We start from the raw sequence: 18,134 nt of genomic DNA on the forward strand, positions 1-18,134 counted from the left end.
ACACAGTGCTCTGAGAGACGCAGCATCATACTGCAGATACTGCAAATTTTGGTATCAATCCAATACCAAACAAATACAGGTCCAGTATTGCCGATTCCAATTCTTTTTACTTAAATATTTTCAAGATCATTGAATGATTTGTGGATTTTGCCTCTAGTTTGTTGATCCTGATTAGAATCAGAATAAAACACAGGATTTTAGAAGATTTTAGACTAACAAAAAATATTTAATCAACTTATTTGTGAACAATATATACCAGACACCCAGCTCCCAAGACGAGAGGATACATGAGACTGGGTCCAAGAGAACGAGACAAGAGTTGAACATTAATTTTAAGAAAAGTTTGAAAACAGTACAATTCCTCCCCCACAGGGACAAAGCGACTGTGTGATTGACAAGAGGGTGTGCTCCGTTTATGCCGTTGTTCTATGGAACGCCCTTGTTCTATGAAGCGTCTTGGTGCTGAACCAATGGAACCCTCTTCCTGTCTGTTTGGAGGCGAGAGACGAGGAAAACAGACACGCATGCACATGTCAATATATGGAGGGCAGCAAAATTATCAAGTTCATTTGCATTTAAGAAGCCAATTTACAACAATAATTGAAGCATAAGCAACACCAGAGTAATTTACACTTACCATTCTGTGTTTTGAAGGCCACCAATCTTCATCTCCATCACCTCTCTCCAATCTTCATCTTCATCTCCTCGCTTAAGTCCATGTTCTATAAATTCTCTCCAAATGTTTCTCCCTTCTTTTCTCCTCGAAAACTATTGACACATCGCTCAAAACTTTGCTATAATCACTGTAAATATTCTGTCTTGTACACCGCTATGTATGTGGAGCTCAGTTATAGTACTCCGATAGTGCCACTTTTGGAAATTAGACTAAACAATGACAGCTAACTCGTCATGACTGGCGCCACGAACTGTAAATGTAATTTTTGTGAATTTACCATTTGCTTTCAAAAATGCAAGATCTTGTGACACAAGATCTCATGACACCGTTAAAAAATACAACAGAATAAGACAATGTAACAATATCAACAAAAAATACTATTATTAATGTAGCCCCTCTGTTACATACAATCGTACGAGCAAAATAAAGTAAATAGTGCAAAAAATAGGAACAACACAACAAAAAACATACATATTTGTTTAAATAGACATATAACAGAACTGAAAAATCAGATTTCATCATGATAGTATGAGCTCAAACAGATCAGATACCGGTACTGCACTTGGTATCGATATTATTGATGTTTGCATCGACCCCTACTTTTCAGATGACAGTAAATCCAAAGCGCTATACAAGCTGTATACTGACTACTCTTAAAGGAAAGCTGCACTTTTTTCGGAATTTTGCCCTTCACCCACAATCCTTATGTGAGACATGAACACATATATCTTTCTCTTTTCTGTGCGTACTACGTTAATATCCAAGTTTCATTTCTGTAGTAGTGTCTTGAGAAGACATGATAAAATTGTTGCTGAAATGTGAGGTTTTGAGGGGTGTTACTTTTGTGAGGTGCTGTATTATACAGCAGGGGAAAAATATTATACAAAATGGAAAAAAAACATTTTAAAATCTGATTTGCCAAAAAAATTATACGTCCTCGTGCTTAGCTGAGGTAATGATAATTGCTGTCAGAAGCTTTCGCTTGTTCTGCCGCCACAACAGCATCAGCGTGTGACGTGGGCGATGTCATTCTCCACAGCAGCTCCTCGCCGCTTCCTGTGCTATTTGACAAGCAAAAGAAGAGCAGGTGTTTGAGTGGCTTGAGAGAGAGAGTTCGGGATGGCACTCTGGTGGACATTATGTCCGCTGGTCCTTGCGTTCTTGCCCGCAGGTAAAACACAACACACTTTTTCAAATAATCAAAATCCAAATAGTCAATTGTTTCATCTTATAGATGTTTAGCTTTTATCTGACACACACACAGGAAGCCCGTGTGGTATTTTTCTTACTTGAGTTGAAAAGAGAAACACATCTTCATTCGAAACATTTTCCAAACTCGTTCAACTCTTTCTATGCTTTTTTTATTCTGCTTGAACGACTCCTTTTGGTGTCTTTGTTGATATTAGTAATTTAAGTAGGATATGTTGTTTGTGGAGCCAACCAGGAAGTAACTTTGTGCTATTTAGTTTCTTGGTTTCCAAGAAGAACCTTTGAAGAACATTTATGCTAAAACAGAAGACTGTGCATGTTTTGTAAATTCCATGTATTTGAGTATATTTGTCTATGTATTTGATTTCACCTCTGACCCCAGCAGAGGCTTTGACACTGTACGACCCATGGCTGTGCTACATCCTGGATGGCTTCCTGGGTCTGTATGGCCTGGTCATCACCGCTATGTTCATCAAGGAGAAGGTCAGTCCGTCACCATGCAATTCCACACACTAAACAGCACCCTTGTCACCCTGAATGTCTTTTGCAGTTCTTCAAAACTAAGGTGGATGGCAGCTACATGGTGAGCAGAACTTCTCCTCTCACCTGTCACCATTTTGATTTGTGATGTAAGCACAAAACATGTCTTGTGCTTGATAAGGTTGGAAGAGGCAAAAAGGCTGAGAGTGGTTTGCAGGGGACAGGCGACCTGGAGAGGGGACGAGTAAGTGTCCTTAAGATTTTCTGAAGAATATTATTAGTTAAAACATCACAGACTTTTGTGGAAAGTATATTGGACCTTCAAAATACCAATTCAAGGGATTGCAGAACCCTTCAGAACTTTGTTTTTAGTTATTTGTAAAAACAGTAATCCCACGTATATCACGGATAAGGGGTTCCAGACCTGGCCGTGATAAGTGAATTTCCGGCAAGTAAAAGTTCTTATTTATAAATCGAATATTTTCGTAGTTAGTGTAAAGAAAACTTGTTTATGACCTTCTAAATATGGTTTTTAACATTATTAAAGCCCTGTAGACATGAAATAACACCCCACCCCGATAGTGACCTTTACACTTGTATTACCCAATATAGTAGACGTAAGAGAAAATCGGACATACCGTAATAAGACTTGTGTGTGTTGCAGTACATACAGTGGTGTGAAAAAGGGTTTGCCCCATCCTGATTTCTATTGTTTTGTATGCTTGTCACACTTAAATGTTTCAGATCATCAAACAAAATTAAATATTAGTCAGTGACAACACAACTGAACACAAAATGCAATTTTTAAATGAAACTTTTTGTTATTAAGGGAGAAAAAAAAGTCCAAACGGACTGTGTGAAAAAGTGATTCCCCCCTGTTAAAACATAACTTAACTGAGATTAATTTAGATCTATTAGTCTGGAAAAGGTTACAAAGACTTTTGTAAAGCCTTGGAACTCCAGCGTACCACAGTGAGAACCATTATCCACAAATGGTGAAAACATGAAACAGTGGTGAAACTTCCCAGGAGTGGCCGGCCAACCAAAATGACCTCAAGAGCGCAGCGACAATTCATCTAAGAGGTCACAGAAGACCCCACGACAACATCAAAAGAATATCAGGCCTGACTTGCCTCAGTCAGTGTTCATGACTCCACCAAAAGAAAGACACTGGGCAAAAATGGCCTGCATGACAGAGTTCCAAGACAAAAACCACTGCTGAACAAAAAGAACATTAAGGCTCGTCTCAATTTTGCCAGAAAACACCTTGATGATCCCCAAGATCTTTGGGAAAATACTCTGTGGTCTGACGAGACAAAAGGTGAACTTTTTGGAAGGTGTGTGTTCCATTACACCTGGCCTAAAAGTAACGCCGCATTTCAAAAAAAGAACATCATACCAACAGTAAAATATGGTGCTAGTAGTGTGGTGGTCTGGGGCTGTTTTGCTGCTTCAGGACCTGGAAGACTTGCTGTGATAAATGGAACCATGAATTCTGGTGTCTACCAAAAATCCTGAAGGAGAATGTCCAGCCATCTGTTTGTGACCTCAAGATGAAACAAACTTGGGTTCTGTAGCAGGACAATGATCCAAAACACACCAGCAAGTCCACCTCTGAATGGCTGAAGAAAAACAAAATGAAGACCTAGTGGCCTAGTCAAAGTCCTGACCTGAATCCTATTGAGATGCTGTGGAATGACCTTAAAAAGGCAGTTCATGCTCAAAAACCCTCCAATGTGACTGAATGACAACAATTCTGCAAAGATGAGCGGGCCAAAATTCCTCTACAGCGCTGTGAGAGACTCATTGCAAGCTATCACAAACGCTTGATTGCAGTTGTTGCTGCTAAGGGTGGCCCAACCAGTTATTAGTTTTAGGGGCCAATCACTTTTTCACACAGGGCTTTGTGGGTTTGGACATGTTTTCTCTCTTGATAATAAGAAGTTTCGTTTTAAAACTGTGTGTGTGAATGGATAAATGAGAGGAATTAACTTAAATTTCTTTGTAGAAAGGCGCTTCATGAAAGTAAGTACATTTACTTGTATTCATTTACAGCGCATATGTCTATACATACACATGCCACACATACCATTAGCTCTCTTAGTGTGTCACACTCAAAATGTTCCCCGTGCAACTTGTCCTAACTCGAAACAATTACATACAATCCTTTTGTAACAGCAGCCCACTGTTAGCACTAATAAACAGTGAAAAGGGCAAGCTACTTTGAGAAAAATTACAGCGTTCATGGCAGTAAACAACCAGCCATTAGTTTGTCCTGTAGATTATTGTTTTGGTAACTCCCTCAAACCTTGTTATTTGTGCAGGTTTTGTTTGTTTTTAAAATGTAAGATATAAAAGACTAAAAGAACTGATATAATTTAGCAGGTTGGACAGCAATTTTCTAAACTTTTCATTGATATTTCAGTAATTCAGTTGTATATTCAATAATTAGTCGATTAGCCACGCGCTGCATCCATGACTCATGCTAGGTGCTAACCCGCTTGCTAACGGTTTGTGCTAACTACCCCATGTGCAGTTAAAACAACACGTTTGTATTGTTTCATGGGTATTGTTCAATGTTTTTCAACACAATGAGATTGTCAGTTATAAAAAAAAAAAAAAAAGTTGGTATTGGCAGGTCAGACTTTTTAAAGATTGGTGATTGGTGATTGGCCTGTCTGTCTGTCTATCTATCTATGGTATATATATCTATCTATGGTAGGCCTATATATCTATTGTATCTGATCTGGTGCTTGTCATTACAGTAACATTACTGACACCCAGTGACCAATGTATATTATTCACTGGTTACATTACAGTCTTTGAATGCATCTTCTGAATTACTCATATTTCTATTTTAGTTCATTTAGCCATTTTTATGCTTGAAAATGCTTAATTTAGGAAAAAATACATAATGCATATATTTTGACTTATAACCGTAAACCACAAAACAGCATGGTTTACTAATGAATATATTTTGAAATCTTTACCAGTGAATATGTGTACTATTCCATGTTTCACAGTCTTCTCTCAATAACTGCTGCTAATCTGTTCTCCACTACAGAATCACTGGTTGAAGGACAATGCCACGTACACGGTAACAGTTTGAACATGGGAATTAAGTTTGGCATCAGTTAATGAAACAAAAGACATTGTTATGCGTGTGTGCTTGTTTCAGGACTTGAACAAACGAACAGATGGTGAATACAGAGAACTTCCTGCTAAAAGAGATGTGGGTGTTGACTCCAATCTTTTACACACTCTTTATAGACATTTTGTGATTTGAATGATTCAACTGTTCATGTTTTTGCTGCTTCTCAGCGACCCAGAAGGAAGGAGCAGATTTACCATGTGAGTGTGACTTTAGTTTCAGTCGGTAATCAAATGTTCCTCATTATTTCAACTCAGAAAATATTCTGTGACTTTAGGGTCTCAGCGCAGCAAACATCGAGACCTATGACGCCCTACAGATGCAGCCACTTCCTGTACGCGCCACAGACAGACAGACAGTTGTGCATTGAACTCTTTTCCATGCCTTGTCGGTGCCTTTCTACTCTTTAATACAATTCATTCAGCAAAATAAGTTATATAAATTATTTGAATACTTGTGATTGGACAAACAAAATCTACAGAAGCCAAGAGACATGCTACAAAATGAACAGGAATAGACTGTTGAGAATAAAGTAATACAATTTCATTGAACAAATACTCTAATTGAAGTTGTAAATGTAGGTCAGTAATTTTGATTGTGTTTAGGCCTGCAGAGAAAGCCTTGCTGGCCCTGACCACCTGCCACTGGTTTTCAACATATTATAAGAGCCCACTATATCCAACAGATAGAACCAGTTTTCTTTGTTTCAATATGTAATACATGTTACAATATGTTACATTCTGCATTCTACTAAACTTATTAACTTTACTAGTCCAGTTTTTCAAAATATTTTTTTTTTCACAAATGAAAAAAATGGTAAAGTGGTACATGTTAAACACTGGAAGTGAAGAAATTATCAGTAATTGCTGAGACATTGAGAGAGGGATTTATTAAATAAACTGCTTCTTTCTACTCATTTTTGGACATGTTGGATTGTGCATGTGTAACCATGTCATAGGGTTCTATGTAACTCTAAGCATGTTCAAAATGCTTAGAATAATTCACTTGGGAATACAGTGTGTATCAATAAACTTGTTTCTTTTAAAGTAGCTTACCATCCTCACTTTTGGCTATTACTACTATTATTACTGTTTATTCGAACAGGCGCTGTCGTTTTTGGTTTATTGTGAAAGAACGAGCGGAAGTACTACCTTGCATCGCCGTTATGCTAGATACCTTTTAGGCTATGATGCTAGCAAATGTTCTGTGCTTGTGCTGTATTTTACGATGGATGTTTGCCAAATATCGTCACTAATGCCAAACTTAATAAAAAAATAATTAGTCGATTAGCCACGCGCTGCATCCATGGCTCCGTGCTAGGTGCTAACCCGCTTGCTAACGGTTTGTCAGCCTCGTTAGTTGTCCTGCTGTGTGTTAGCCTATTTCTACAATTAAAATGGAAACAAATGTACCAAAGAGACGAGACAACAAGAAACCGCTCCGGGTGAAAGTAATAAGCCTCGGTAATGCCGAAGTTGGTAAGGTAAGTTATATGTAAAACGTATATTTGCTGGTATATTATGTGCATCTGACTAACAGAGTCTGGTAATGCAGTAATATTAAACTAGTTATACTGACTTTGGGTTGGTCATAATGCCTTAAATTGTGTGGTAACTTACAGAAATCAATTACAGTAAACAAGTTAATAAATCAGTTACTGAAAGTTTAGAATCATCCATGCCCATGAAAATAAATAAAAATGGCACAGTTATGACCGTAATGCTATGACCATGATGATAAAATACAGGTTAAACTGGTTTACTTCAAATGATGGATCTTCTAAAAACACTTAAATTTTTAATGTAGAGATGCTTGATATCGGCTTTTTACTGATAAACGATATACGATGCTGTCCAGCACTTCATTACTGATACTGATATAGGCAGCAGCTCTTCCCTCTAACTTATGTCAAGTCACATCTCGTGCAATGAACACATTATGCTTCTTTTACTGTGATGCCACTGTATGCATTTCACAAATAAACACTGTTTGTGCAAAACAATATTGCAATATACAATATAAGTTATAGAAAAAGTGTCACATTTATTTTAAGCAACAAGTAAAATAGGTTTGACTTAATTAAGTCAAATGAGAGTCATGACCCCTATCAGCGCTTTGTGCAAATTGCTCGTTTACAATCCGAAGGGGAAATAATTCCTGACTGGGGACATACTGAGCTACCAAGGTTGTTGCTGTATGAAGCACAATGTCATCACTTGTGCGCCAATATCGTAGTTGGGAGAAAAAACAACCGATGAACCGATATTATGTGTTACCATTCCACACAGTGTCTTAAAAGAAAGAGCTAAAAAAATTATCAAATAGCAATGTAATAGGTAGATAACAACAGACAAGACACTACCGACAAATAATGCAAAATAACCTACAACTAGTATGTGAGCTCAATACATGTCGCCGCCATATTGGATGTGGCAAGGCTGCGCTGTAAGTGAATACAATTAAATGTACTTACTTTCATAACGTGCTTTTCTACAAAGAAATTTAAGTTAATGCCTCTTGTTCATACATTCACACATGCACTAATATGCTTGGGAAAGAGTTAAGCACCCAAAACAATGTATTTGATCTTCTCAGATGGCTAAGATAAGAACTTTATTGATCCCACACAGGAGTAATTCACATTACATCAGCTACAGAGCACAAAGTAGTGCCGAAAAACTATACACAGTACTAGATATATATAATATATATAAAATTCATGTATTCACAAATTCATGTATTTTAAACAATACCTGTTAAACTAAATCTTTCCAAAAATAACATAAATCAAGGCACAAGAAACACAAATGCGTTCTTATATTAAATATGTAATACATTAATTATCTACTCAGAGATGGGTGGAGTAGCCGACAAAACAACTGTACTCATGTATTGATACTTTAGAACAATTTTACTCAAGAAAAAGATATGTGATGCTACACATATCGGTATCGGTTGATATCGGAATCAGAAATTGGACAATATCGGCATATCGGACATCCCAACATAAAACATAACAACTGTAGGAAACAGTACTACAGTAAAAACCTTAGGGCATTGTGGGGCATCTGAGCCAACATGATCAAAAGCTTGAAAAATCATTCTAAAAGTGCTTGACTCTGACCTTCAAGTAGTTGTATTAATGCTGAAAATTTACATGAAATGGAATTAGACATAAGCATTTATAAATTTTCTCCCTGCAGAGTTGCATCATTAAACGTTACTGTGAGAAGAGGTTTGTTCCCAAATATTTGGCCACTATTGGGATTGACTATGGTGTCACCAAGTAAGTATGTTCACGATTTTTGCATGTATTTGTAATGTCATCCTACTAAGGTGTCTGTTGCCAGGGTGCAGGTTCGCGACAGAGAAATCAAAGTGAACATCTTTGACATGGCCGGACATCCTTTCTTCTATGAAGTGAGTCCCAAAAAGCTCATTCTTTATTGTCTTGTTTCAAATGACAAAATGAGGGTTGGGTATCGTTAGATATTATTTGCTAACAGTACCAAACCGGTACTTTTCAAACAGTGCTGGTGCTTAAACGTTGTCCGAATTGGTACTTGAGAAAAGGAAGACATAAATTAATTTTTTTTGTTGTTGTTGACTGGAAACGACGTACATGGCAAAAGGTCTGCTGTCGACAATAGAGTTTCGAACTATTTTGGTGCTTTCCTGACTACACTTCAGGAACATAAGGTCAGAACTGATTGTGACACCCTCAACTTGAACTCGGACAAGCGAGAGGTACAGATTTCTTGAAATAAACGAATTACAACTGCTGGCAAGATGATAATACTGCCTTACGTGCTGCTCTTAGGTTAAAAATCTTACAGAGGAAAACAGAGCGCTAAGCACTGATATCAAGGTTTTTGGGGAATTTTGATGTGAGACATGAACACATGTCTCTCTTTCTGTGCATTCTAACAATATAAAAACAGATAAGGCCGCTCAAGCTGTCTTTTTTACCTCACGTAACAGGATCCACTTATGCCGCCTACAAAGACCGCTATTAAAACACCTCCAAAAACCTCCAACACAGTGTTTACATGCGCGGATGGAGACTTTTGCATTGCAGCAGTCTCCATTTGCTGTGGAACACATACACAACAGGCCAGAGCGCGTAGTGATACACACTGAGACAAAACAACTGAAAAAACAACTGAAAACAACAAGCAACTGAGAGATCTGACTTTTTTGTTAGAAACAGTTATGTGATGCAAATGTATTACTCTTTTGAACGCATATTGTTTTGAGAAGCAAAACTCTTTACTTAAGTGACCCCAGCAACTAACCGGAACTACGTTCCTCCTCACCAAAATCCAACCAGAACTCTGCTCACGGAACAAAGTGTGGGGTAAGAGACAGTTGATCCACTATACTGCTTTTGTGGATTTCATACAACTTAATGTAAATAAATCTGAACTATCCCTTCAATAATAGTAATAACAATGTCGCTGTAGTTTGGTTATATGCATGTCACATTATATGCAAATGGAGCATTGTTGCCACTTTTTGGAGTATTTTTCAGAAGGCTTGATAAGCGAAATAAGTGGGTCCCATACGTGCAGTAATGAGCTGTCTGTTTTTGTCTGTTTTTATATCTTCAGAACACACAGAAAAGAGAAAGACATGTGTCCATGTCCCACATGTGTCTCCAGGGTATTTGCGTTTAAGGAGCTCATGCTGCCATGAAATATGAGTTTGGCTTTGCAAAGTTTACATGTCACAGACCTTTCTTGCTTGTTTTCATTAAATTGCTCCACACTTTCGAGTGTTCTTCTCGCTCTTGACTCGCCAATTTTCCATTTAGCTTCTTGCCCTCTGTGTTGTCTTATAAGTAAATGACTCCATCAATGTTATTAAGCGGTGCATTGATATAAACAAATCTTGTTCTTCTTCTTCTTCTTCTTCTTCTTTTCCTTTCGGCTTTTCCCTTCAGGGGTTGCCACAGCGAATCAATTGCCTCCATCTAACCCTGTCTTCTGCATCCTCTTCTCTCACACCAACTACCTTCATGTCCTCTTTCACTACATCCATAAACCTCCTCTTTGGTCTTCCTCTACGCCTCCTGCCTGGCAGTTCAAAACTCAGCATCCTTCTAACAAATCTGTTAACTGTTAATTTAGCACCGAAACGAGGCACTGATATCTGCTTCGTTTTTTTTGGTCTGGTTACTTCCGTTTACGTCGGCACCGGTGCCATTATGGTGTTTTGATTAATACCCAGCCCTACTCAGGATGTCAATTGGGCTTGAAGTGCCCGCAATACCCAGCAGGGTTTGCTCTTTGATGAGTCTGTTCTTCTGCAGGTGCGCAATGAGTTCTACAAGGACAGTCAGGGCGTGCTGCTGGTATATGATGTCGGCCTCCGGGACAGTTTTGATGCCCTGGACAGCTGGCTGGGAGAGATGAAACAGGAAATGGGCTCTCAGGCCAACATGGACAGCATTGTGTTTGTGGTCTGCGCCAACAAGGTTCGACTTAGTTTGACTATAGCGGACTTCAAGTCACTTCCTGACTTGCACCTGAATGTGCCCTCAGGTGGACCTGATGAAACGGCGAGTGGTGGACGAAGGAGAGGGCCGTCTGTGGGCGGAGTCTCGGGGGTTTCATTACTTTGAGACATCTGCACAAAGCGGAGAGGGTATCAACGAGATGTTCCAGGTGGGCAAACACACAGGAGTATCACCTGGCACTGAACCAGAATTTATACCGAGTCTGCCTGTGATGTGTTTGTGGTGTCCAGGCCTTCTTCTCCTCCATCACTGATATGTGTGAAAACGGCGGGAAGCGTCCTGTGTCAGATGTCAGCGTTGGCTTCACCAAAGAGCAAGCAGACACTATCCGACGTATCAGAAACAGTAAGGACTCCTGGGACATGCTGGGGGTCAAACCTGGTGCCACACGGTGAGTTGACGAGTTGTGGTGAAAAGTTTAGTTGGGCCCTAATCATATCTGAAAAAAATCTGGAGTGACATTTACTTTAAAAAAGCTCAGTGACTTTTTCCACATAGACAGTTTTTACAGGAGTCATTCTCATGTAAACTATACATTAGGGTGTAAAGATTTGTTTTAATAACGATTCGTATCATGATTTGTGGTTGCTGATACGATTCAAGGACGATATTGGTTCATTTAGGACATTACGATTCAGTAACTTTAAATCAATTCAGTAACTTTTCAGCCAAAAATTCAACCAGTATGACTGTGAAATAAATACGTGGATACGAGACAGTGCAGGTGAAGTTTCCTAGATTCACATTATTTTTGTAAGGGAATCAGGTGTAAATTAATAATAATGCTGACATACTTAAGAATAAATTATCAATGAGTAAAAAAAAATGTTAAAAATGCAATACAAAATCAGGATAACCAGAGGGTGGTATAGCTTGCCATGATTAATTATTTACTTTATATAGTGTAATCCAAACCTGCACTTTGCACCCAATGAGATACGCTATACAAATTCCTCAGGAAATAAATTGGTATGGTATCTTCAATTAGGTGTTGAAACTTTCTCACCTTTACGGGCCGATGGAAGCAGGGGCTTTTGTTGGGCTAATAATCCTCTTGATCAGAGCAGCCATTTGAAAGAACGGTGCAGCAACTAGCAAGAATACACTGACAGAGGTTTTGCAGCACACATGTTAGGAATGTTACAAAATGTTCAAATATGTAAAATCAAGTGGGTGATTAATTCTGTCTGATAAACCGTGACTTGAACTTTAATTTGATACATCATTCACTTCTCTACCCCAAGTATTAAGGAAGTTAAAGCAAATTTCACACTGGAAAATAGTGCCTTTGGTTCCCATTGTTTTAACATTGAGTCAAGACAAAACTAACTACTACTACAACCACAACTCCCATGACCACCACATAACCAGAAGACAAGGACCGTCACCGAGAAACAGACTGTAACGTTTATCGTCTTTATCATTAAAAGTGCTTAAAAAAAAAAACTAACATATCCAATATAAAGCCTGCCGTGCTTAAATCCAATACTTAATTTCCAAGTATTGATTCAATTGATTGAGTACCTTTTTAAACAATGTTAGATCAACATATACAGTAAGATGTAGTTGAATTGTAGGATTATAATATATATCATCGCATTGATGTAGTGAATGAATCGTTGCACTCTACTATACATCATTCTCAAGTAAGCTCTACTTGCTTTCTAAGAATGATTAAAAAAAAACATCTTAATTATAATTTAATAACATATTGCTTTAGCTCATAAAACGTTATTTTTACTTAGATTGAGTTTATTATGATTGGGCTAATCTATGACTACATTCTAATCTCGTGACAGCTCCTTTACTTCCGAACTACTACTAATTGTTTAAATACTGCGCCGCTCGTGAGTCAATTGAGGAAATGGTAGCTCTTTCTTTGGCAGGAGCCAATCACGAGTTATCAGTGCAGTTACAATAAGCTTGTCAACTCGTTGGAAATCACAGGATGTCATTATGTGTGATGAGTTTAATGTTGTTTGTAAGATGACACCGTGAGTTAGACTGTTATACAGTGTTCCCTCGTTTATTGCAGGGCATAGGTCCCCAAAATAGCCCGCAATAAGTGAAATCCGCGAAGTAGCCAACTTCATTTTTATACAATTATTATATGTTTTTAAACCCCTCACCATACACTTTATACACTTTTCTCAGACAGGAAATACCATTTTCTCACATTTCTCTCTTGTTTAAACACGCTCAAAAAAGTTCAAACATTTGTTTGAATTTTAATGATCAACCTACAGTTCAGCCACAAGACATTATTAAGCCACATACACTCCTGATCAAAATCTTAAGACCAGTTGAGTAATGAGTAGCTCCACCGTTCTTGTTAATCACTTCAAAAATTGCTTTGGGCATGCTTGATGCGAGTGTTTCCAGGAGGCTAGTGGGAACATTGCTCCAAGTGGTGAAGATGGCTTCACGAAGGGCATCAACTGTCTGGAACTGATGGCCATTTTTATAAACTTCCCTTGCCATCCATCCCCAAATGTTCTCTATGGGATTTAAATGAGGGGAACATGCAGGATGGTCCAAAAGAGTGATGTTATTCTCCCTGAAGAAGTCCTTGGTCAAGCGAGCATTGTGAACTGCAGCGTTGTCCTGTTGAAAAACCCAGCTGTTACCACACAGACGAGGGCCCTCAGTCATGAGGGATGCCCGCAGCAACATCTGCACGTAAACAGCCGCCGTTTGATGACCCTGCACCACCTGAAGCTCCAGTGTTCCACTGAATGAAAAAGCACCCCAGATCATGATGCCCCCCCCTCCACTGTGCCGGGTAGAAAACATCTCAGGTGGGATCTCCTTGTCATGCCAGTAACGTTGGAAGCCATCTGGACAGTCAAGGTTAAAGTTTTTGTCATCAGAGAATAAAACCTTTTTCCACCTTTCAATGTCCCATGTTTGATGCTCCCTGGCAAAGTCTAAACGGGCAGTTTTGTGGCGTTGAAGGAGACAAGGTCTTTGAATTTGTTTTTTAAACCCTTTTCCCGCAGATGCCATCTGATGCTTATTACGCTGCAGTCGGCATCAGTAAGGGCCTTAATTTGGATCGAAGACCGCCCTGTGTCTTGTTGGGCAGCCAATCGGATCCTCCGGCTCAGCACAGGTTTAATTTTTTGGGGTCTACCACTTGACTTTTCTGTTCCATAATGCTCAGGACCTTTCAAAAAATGTAGAATGACTGTCTTACTGCGCCCAACCTCAGCAGCAAAGGCAGGTGATAAACAACATATTTCTGTTTTTTTTGTTTTTTGTTTAAATTACAAGTTCCAAATGTTTTTTGTCTCACTCCCCTTTGATGCTTTTGCATATTGCAGCTCTACTTAAAACCTCATTAAGATCCAAATGTGCAAAATGCAAATTCTAGCAATTTTTCAACTGGTCTGAAGATTTTGATCAGGAGTGTAGATATTCACTGACCGTGACCGTGCCTTTTTGTGCTGGCGCTGTTCCGTTGTACTGTAACTGTAGCGCCCCTGACCAGACCTTTTGTCGTGGTTCCCATCCAAGTCCTCGTGCTACATTTAGTTTTTTGGTTACGTATGCACTCCCGTAAATTATTTATACTGTTGAAAAAGGAAAAGAGAACTAGTTACATCCGAAGAATACGTAGTTTCTTACAATTCCGTGCCATTTCAGCATTGTAAATTTAAAAAACAAACTTATTTTGCAAGAATTTTTCAAATTATCTGAATGAAGGCTCTAATAATTTTGACTAAATACTTGGCATGCACCATCGTCCAAATGTCCACCCTGTTACTGGACATTTTTGTCTTTAAAGGTAAGTGTTCTTAATGCAAAGTCAGTTTTTACATTTTTGAAGACCTAAAATGTCCCTTCTTTGATCAGTAAGTATTATATATATAAAATAATGGCCCATATTCCCAAAATTGATATCTTTTTGCATACAACTGTATGTAGTTAATCGTAGCGTTTGTACATTGTATCAAATCGTTCTGTTTTTAAAATACTTGTACATTGTTTTTTAATTGTATCTTAACCCGTGTATACGTATCGAATCATCTACCACTAAGAGATTTAAATCCCTTTTAACTACGAAAATATTCTGTTTACAAAGAAGGAATCCTACTTTTCAGAAATTCACTTATCGCGGTCGGGTCTGGAACCAATCAGCTGTGATAAACAAGGGATTACTGTATACCGTATATTTCAGTAAATTCCCTTGGGCAAACTTTTGCAACCTTTAATTGTTAAAGCTCATTCACATGCTGTTGTGTCCTAGACTCTTCCGATCAAGTAGGTCCTCCATAGTGTAAAACATTTTCTCGCAATTGATCAAAAAGCCACTGTTGCTCTCTGGCAAAATTTGCAGTAAACCCTCAGTTTGTAAGATGCACACTGTACGTGAAGGTTGCCATTATAGAAAGAGTTAAATGGGAAGATTTTTTTTTGTTCTGTTTGTATCAGGGTTCTTTGTGTAATGGACTTGTGGTTTTGGACTGGAGAAGCTTGTCGTGAAAGCATTAGCACCTGGTGTTGAAACTACAACTACAAACAAGATTAATAGTCTAATGTGCCATGTTTTTAAATAGTTATTTTTTTACCATTCTTGGTCACCCCTGTAATGTGTGATAAGTAATAGTATAGTCTCGAACAAGGTGTTTGGTATATTTTCAAGTAATGTTTCCTACCTGCTTGTTTCCAGGGAGGAGGTCAACAAGGCCTACAGGAAACTGGCGGTACTTCTCCACCCAGACAAATGTGTGGCCCCTGGAAGCGAAGACGCCTTCAAGGCAGTGGTGAATGCGCGCACCTCACTGCTGAAGAATATAAAATAACGCAGGCACACCTGACACATCAAGGTTCACATGTATGTATGTATTTATTTATTTATTAGCACTTTTCACAATTTAACCTCTTTTGTGCCAAGTTACACTGAATGCTTGTGCATGTGTGTGCACAAGAACTTCCATTAATAATTCAAATAAGCTCAAATTTAGGTTAAATACTGTTTTTAAGGGCATAGAGTGAGGGAAAATGTTTGGGGTTTTTTAAGTCATTTGTTTTTTTTTTCTGCGTTCTTCATGTGTACGTGAGCATGTTGCCGGCAGTTGTCAGCAGAGCAGAAGGTCAAAGGTTAGTATTAAAGATGACTCTGAATTTAAAGTCAATAAGATTACAATTAAAGGTCATATATATTTATGTGACATTGTTTTTTTATTGAGGTGTTTTGAGGTTAAATGCCTTACCTCTTAATACAGTATGTTAAAATTGCCAGTTGAATGCAAATATATCAGTTTGTCATCTTAATCATGCATATTTGTGTTTAAATTGACCTCCTACCGATAGTGTTGTCTTTGCTTGTTGTCCTTTAACATGTTTGTAAGGAAACGCCAGATGTGAGCTGCACAAGTGTAGTAATATTTTCTATTTTTACAAATGTGCATCTACAGGAATTAACCTGTGATTATTTGTAAAAAGGCTATCCATTTGTATGCATTTTTTTGGAACTTCCATATTTGTGTGTTGCATGTTTACAAGATGAATAAAAGAGAACTGATGAGCCTGGTAAACCCACAAAGTATTTATGAAATGTTACTTCTAAAATACAGTACAATTAATTGCATTACGATTACCGATTGTGTAAACACAGTTTTATGAATGCAAGTGAACTTGTAACCATGTGACTACAACCATCGGGTCAGGAACCAAATTATGCCAAATTAAAACACAATTAAAACGCTTGCGCACACACTCATCCTCCTTCTATCCACTGGGCAAAACAGGGAATTAACCACACGTTTTTTCCTATTTCTGGGTTGAATAGGGTCTGTTCCGTCCATCCATCTTCGATGCCTCTTATCCTCACTAGGGTTGCGGGGTATGCTGGAGCCTATCCCAGCTAACTTCACACGAGAGTCAAGGTACACCCTGGACTGGTCCCTAGCCAATCACAGGGCACGTATAGACAAACAACCATTCACTCTCACATACCTATGGACAATTTAGAGTTGCCAATTAACCTAACATGTATGTTTTGGGAATGTGGGAGGTAGATGAAGTACCCGTAGAAAACCCACGCATGCACGGGGAGAACATGCAAACTCCACACAGAGATGCCCAACGGAGATTCGAACCCAGATCTTCCCGATCTCCTGACTGTGTGGCCAACATGCTAACCACTAGAAATAGGGCCTGTTATTAGTCCAAAAATATGCATATTGAAGATAATTTTACATATTTTTTGCCTAAATTAAGCATTTTCAACTATAAAAATGTCTAAATGAACTAAAATACAAAGAGTAAAAGGCATTCTGAAGATGCTTTCAAAGACGTGATGCAAAGTATTCTACACTGGTCACTGTGTCAGTAATGTTACTGTGTGTGCGGTGAGGCACACAAGCATCAGACTTGAGCCTGAATAACAGGCTTTTATGACAGGTTTGAATTATCTCACAAAAGGCACAATAACAACATGATAATCATACTAACACAGGCTGCTGCAGCCGTAATCTACTCAAAGCTAAAACTCAACACCCATTTATTGCAACACACACAAGCACCAGTCTTATTTATGCTTTGAATGACAAATTTTCTCTGATTATGGCTACTATATTGGAGAATATGGGTGTAAAGGTGACTGTAGGGTGTTATTTCATGTCTAGAGGGCTTAAATAATGTTAAAACCTGTATTTAGAAGGTCGTAAACAGGTTTTCTATGCTCTAAACTACAAAAACATTTGATCCATAACTAAGGAATCCTACTTTGCAGAAATTCACTTATCACAGTCAGGTTTGGAACCAGTTAACTGCGATAAAAGAGGGATTAATGTATAATATATTTTTCTTTTTACAAAGCATTTTGCAATCCTTTTGTCAGCCATGGTTGGGTGATCTCTTTTCTTTTGCTTATTTGTGCCTTGGTTATACGGACAATTGTCATATAGCGTCAAGTACGTGTTCAGAAAATGTTCATATGCTGCATCAACATCGTGTTTATTCTACACATGATCCCAAGTTTGTTCTCTTAAATCAGTTTTAAAAGGATTGATACTGTTTTTCTTCATGCGACTGCTGAGGAATCGGTAGGGGCCGGCTCACAGAGACCCACACACCATCAAAGAAGTGTCTCC

The 18,134-nt window shown here is 38.4% G+C and overlaps 2 protein-coding genes across 3 annotated transcripts; both read left to right on the top strand.

The window, feature by feature from the left end:
* Positions 1-1,739: 1,739 nt before the first annotated feature.
* On the top strand, positions 1,740-6,520 carry cd247 (CD247 molecule). Of its 2 annotated transcripts, none has more exons than XM_054794645.1 (8): positions 1,740-1,847; positions 2,271-2,368; positions 2,436-2,468; positions 2,547-2,609; positions 5,430-5,462; positions 5,544-5,597; positions 5,687-5,716; positions 5,794-6,520. In XM_054794645.1, the coding sequence occupies exons 1-8, from the start codon at positions 1,796-1,798 to the stop codon at positions 5,884-5,886; spliced, it is 456 nt and encodes a 151-aa protein (XP_054650620.1). In that variant the 5' UTR covers positions 1,740-1,795; the 3' UTR covers positions 5,887-6,520. The 2 variants fall into 2 exon arrangements, with proteins under 2 accessions (XP_054650620.1, XP_054650611.1); XM_054794636.1 differs by having other exon boundaries at positions 1,742-1,847; positions 2,268-2,368.
* A 136-nt stretch (positions 6,521-6,656) lies between these two features.
* dnajc27 (DnaJ (Hsp40) homolog, subfamily C, member 27) lies at positions 6,657-16,574 on the top strand. Its single transcript, XM_054794577.1, has 7 exons — positions 6,657-6,999; positions 8,720-8,802; positions 8,867-8,936; positions 10,828-10,992; positions 11,060-11,182; positions 11,265-11,425; positions 15,707-16,574. Exons 1-7 carry the CDS (start codon positions 6,913-6,915, stop codon positions 15,837-15,839), a joined length of 822 nt encoding a protein of 273 aa, XP_054650552.1. The 5' UTR covers positions 6,657-6,912; the 3' UTR covers positions 15,840-16,574.
* Positions 16,575-18,134: the final 1,560 nt, after the last annotated feature.

This window comes from Dunckerocampus dactyliophorus, chromosome 1, assembly GCF_027744805.1.
Source record: "Dunckerocampus dactyliophorus isolate RoL2022-P2 chromosome 1, RoL_Ddac_1.1, whole genome shotgun sequence".
Lineage (NCBI taxonomy): Eukaryota > Metazoa > Chordata > Actinopteri > Syngnathiformes > Syngnathidae > Dunckerocampus > Dunckerocampus dactyliophorus.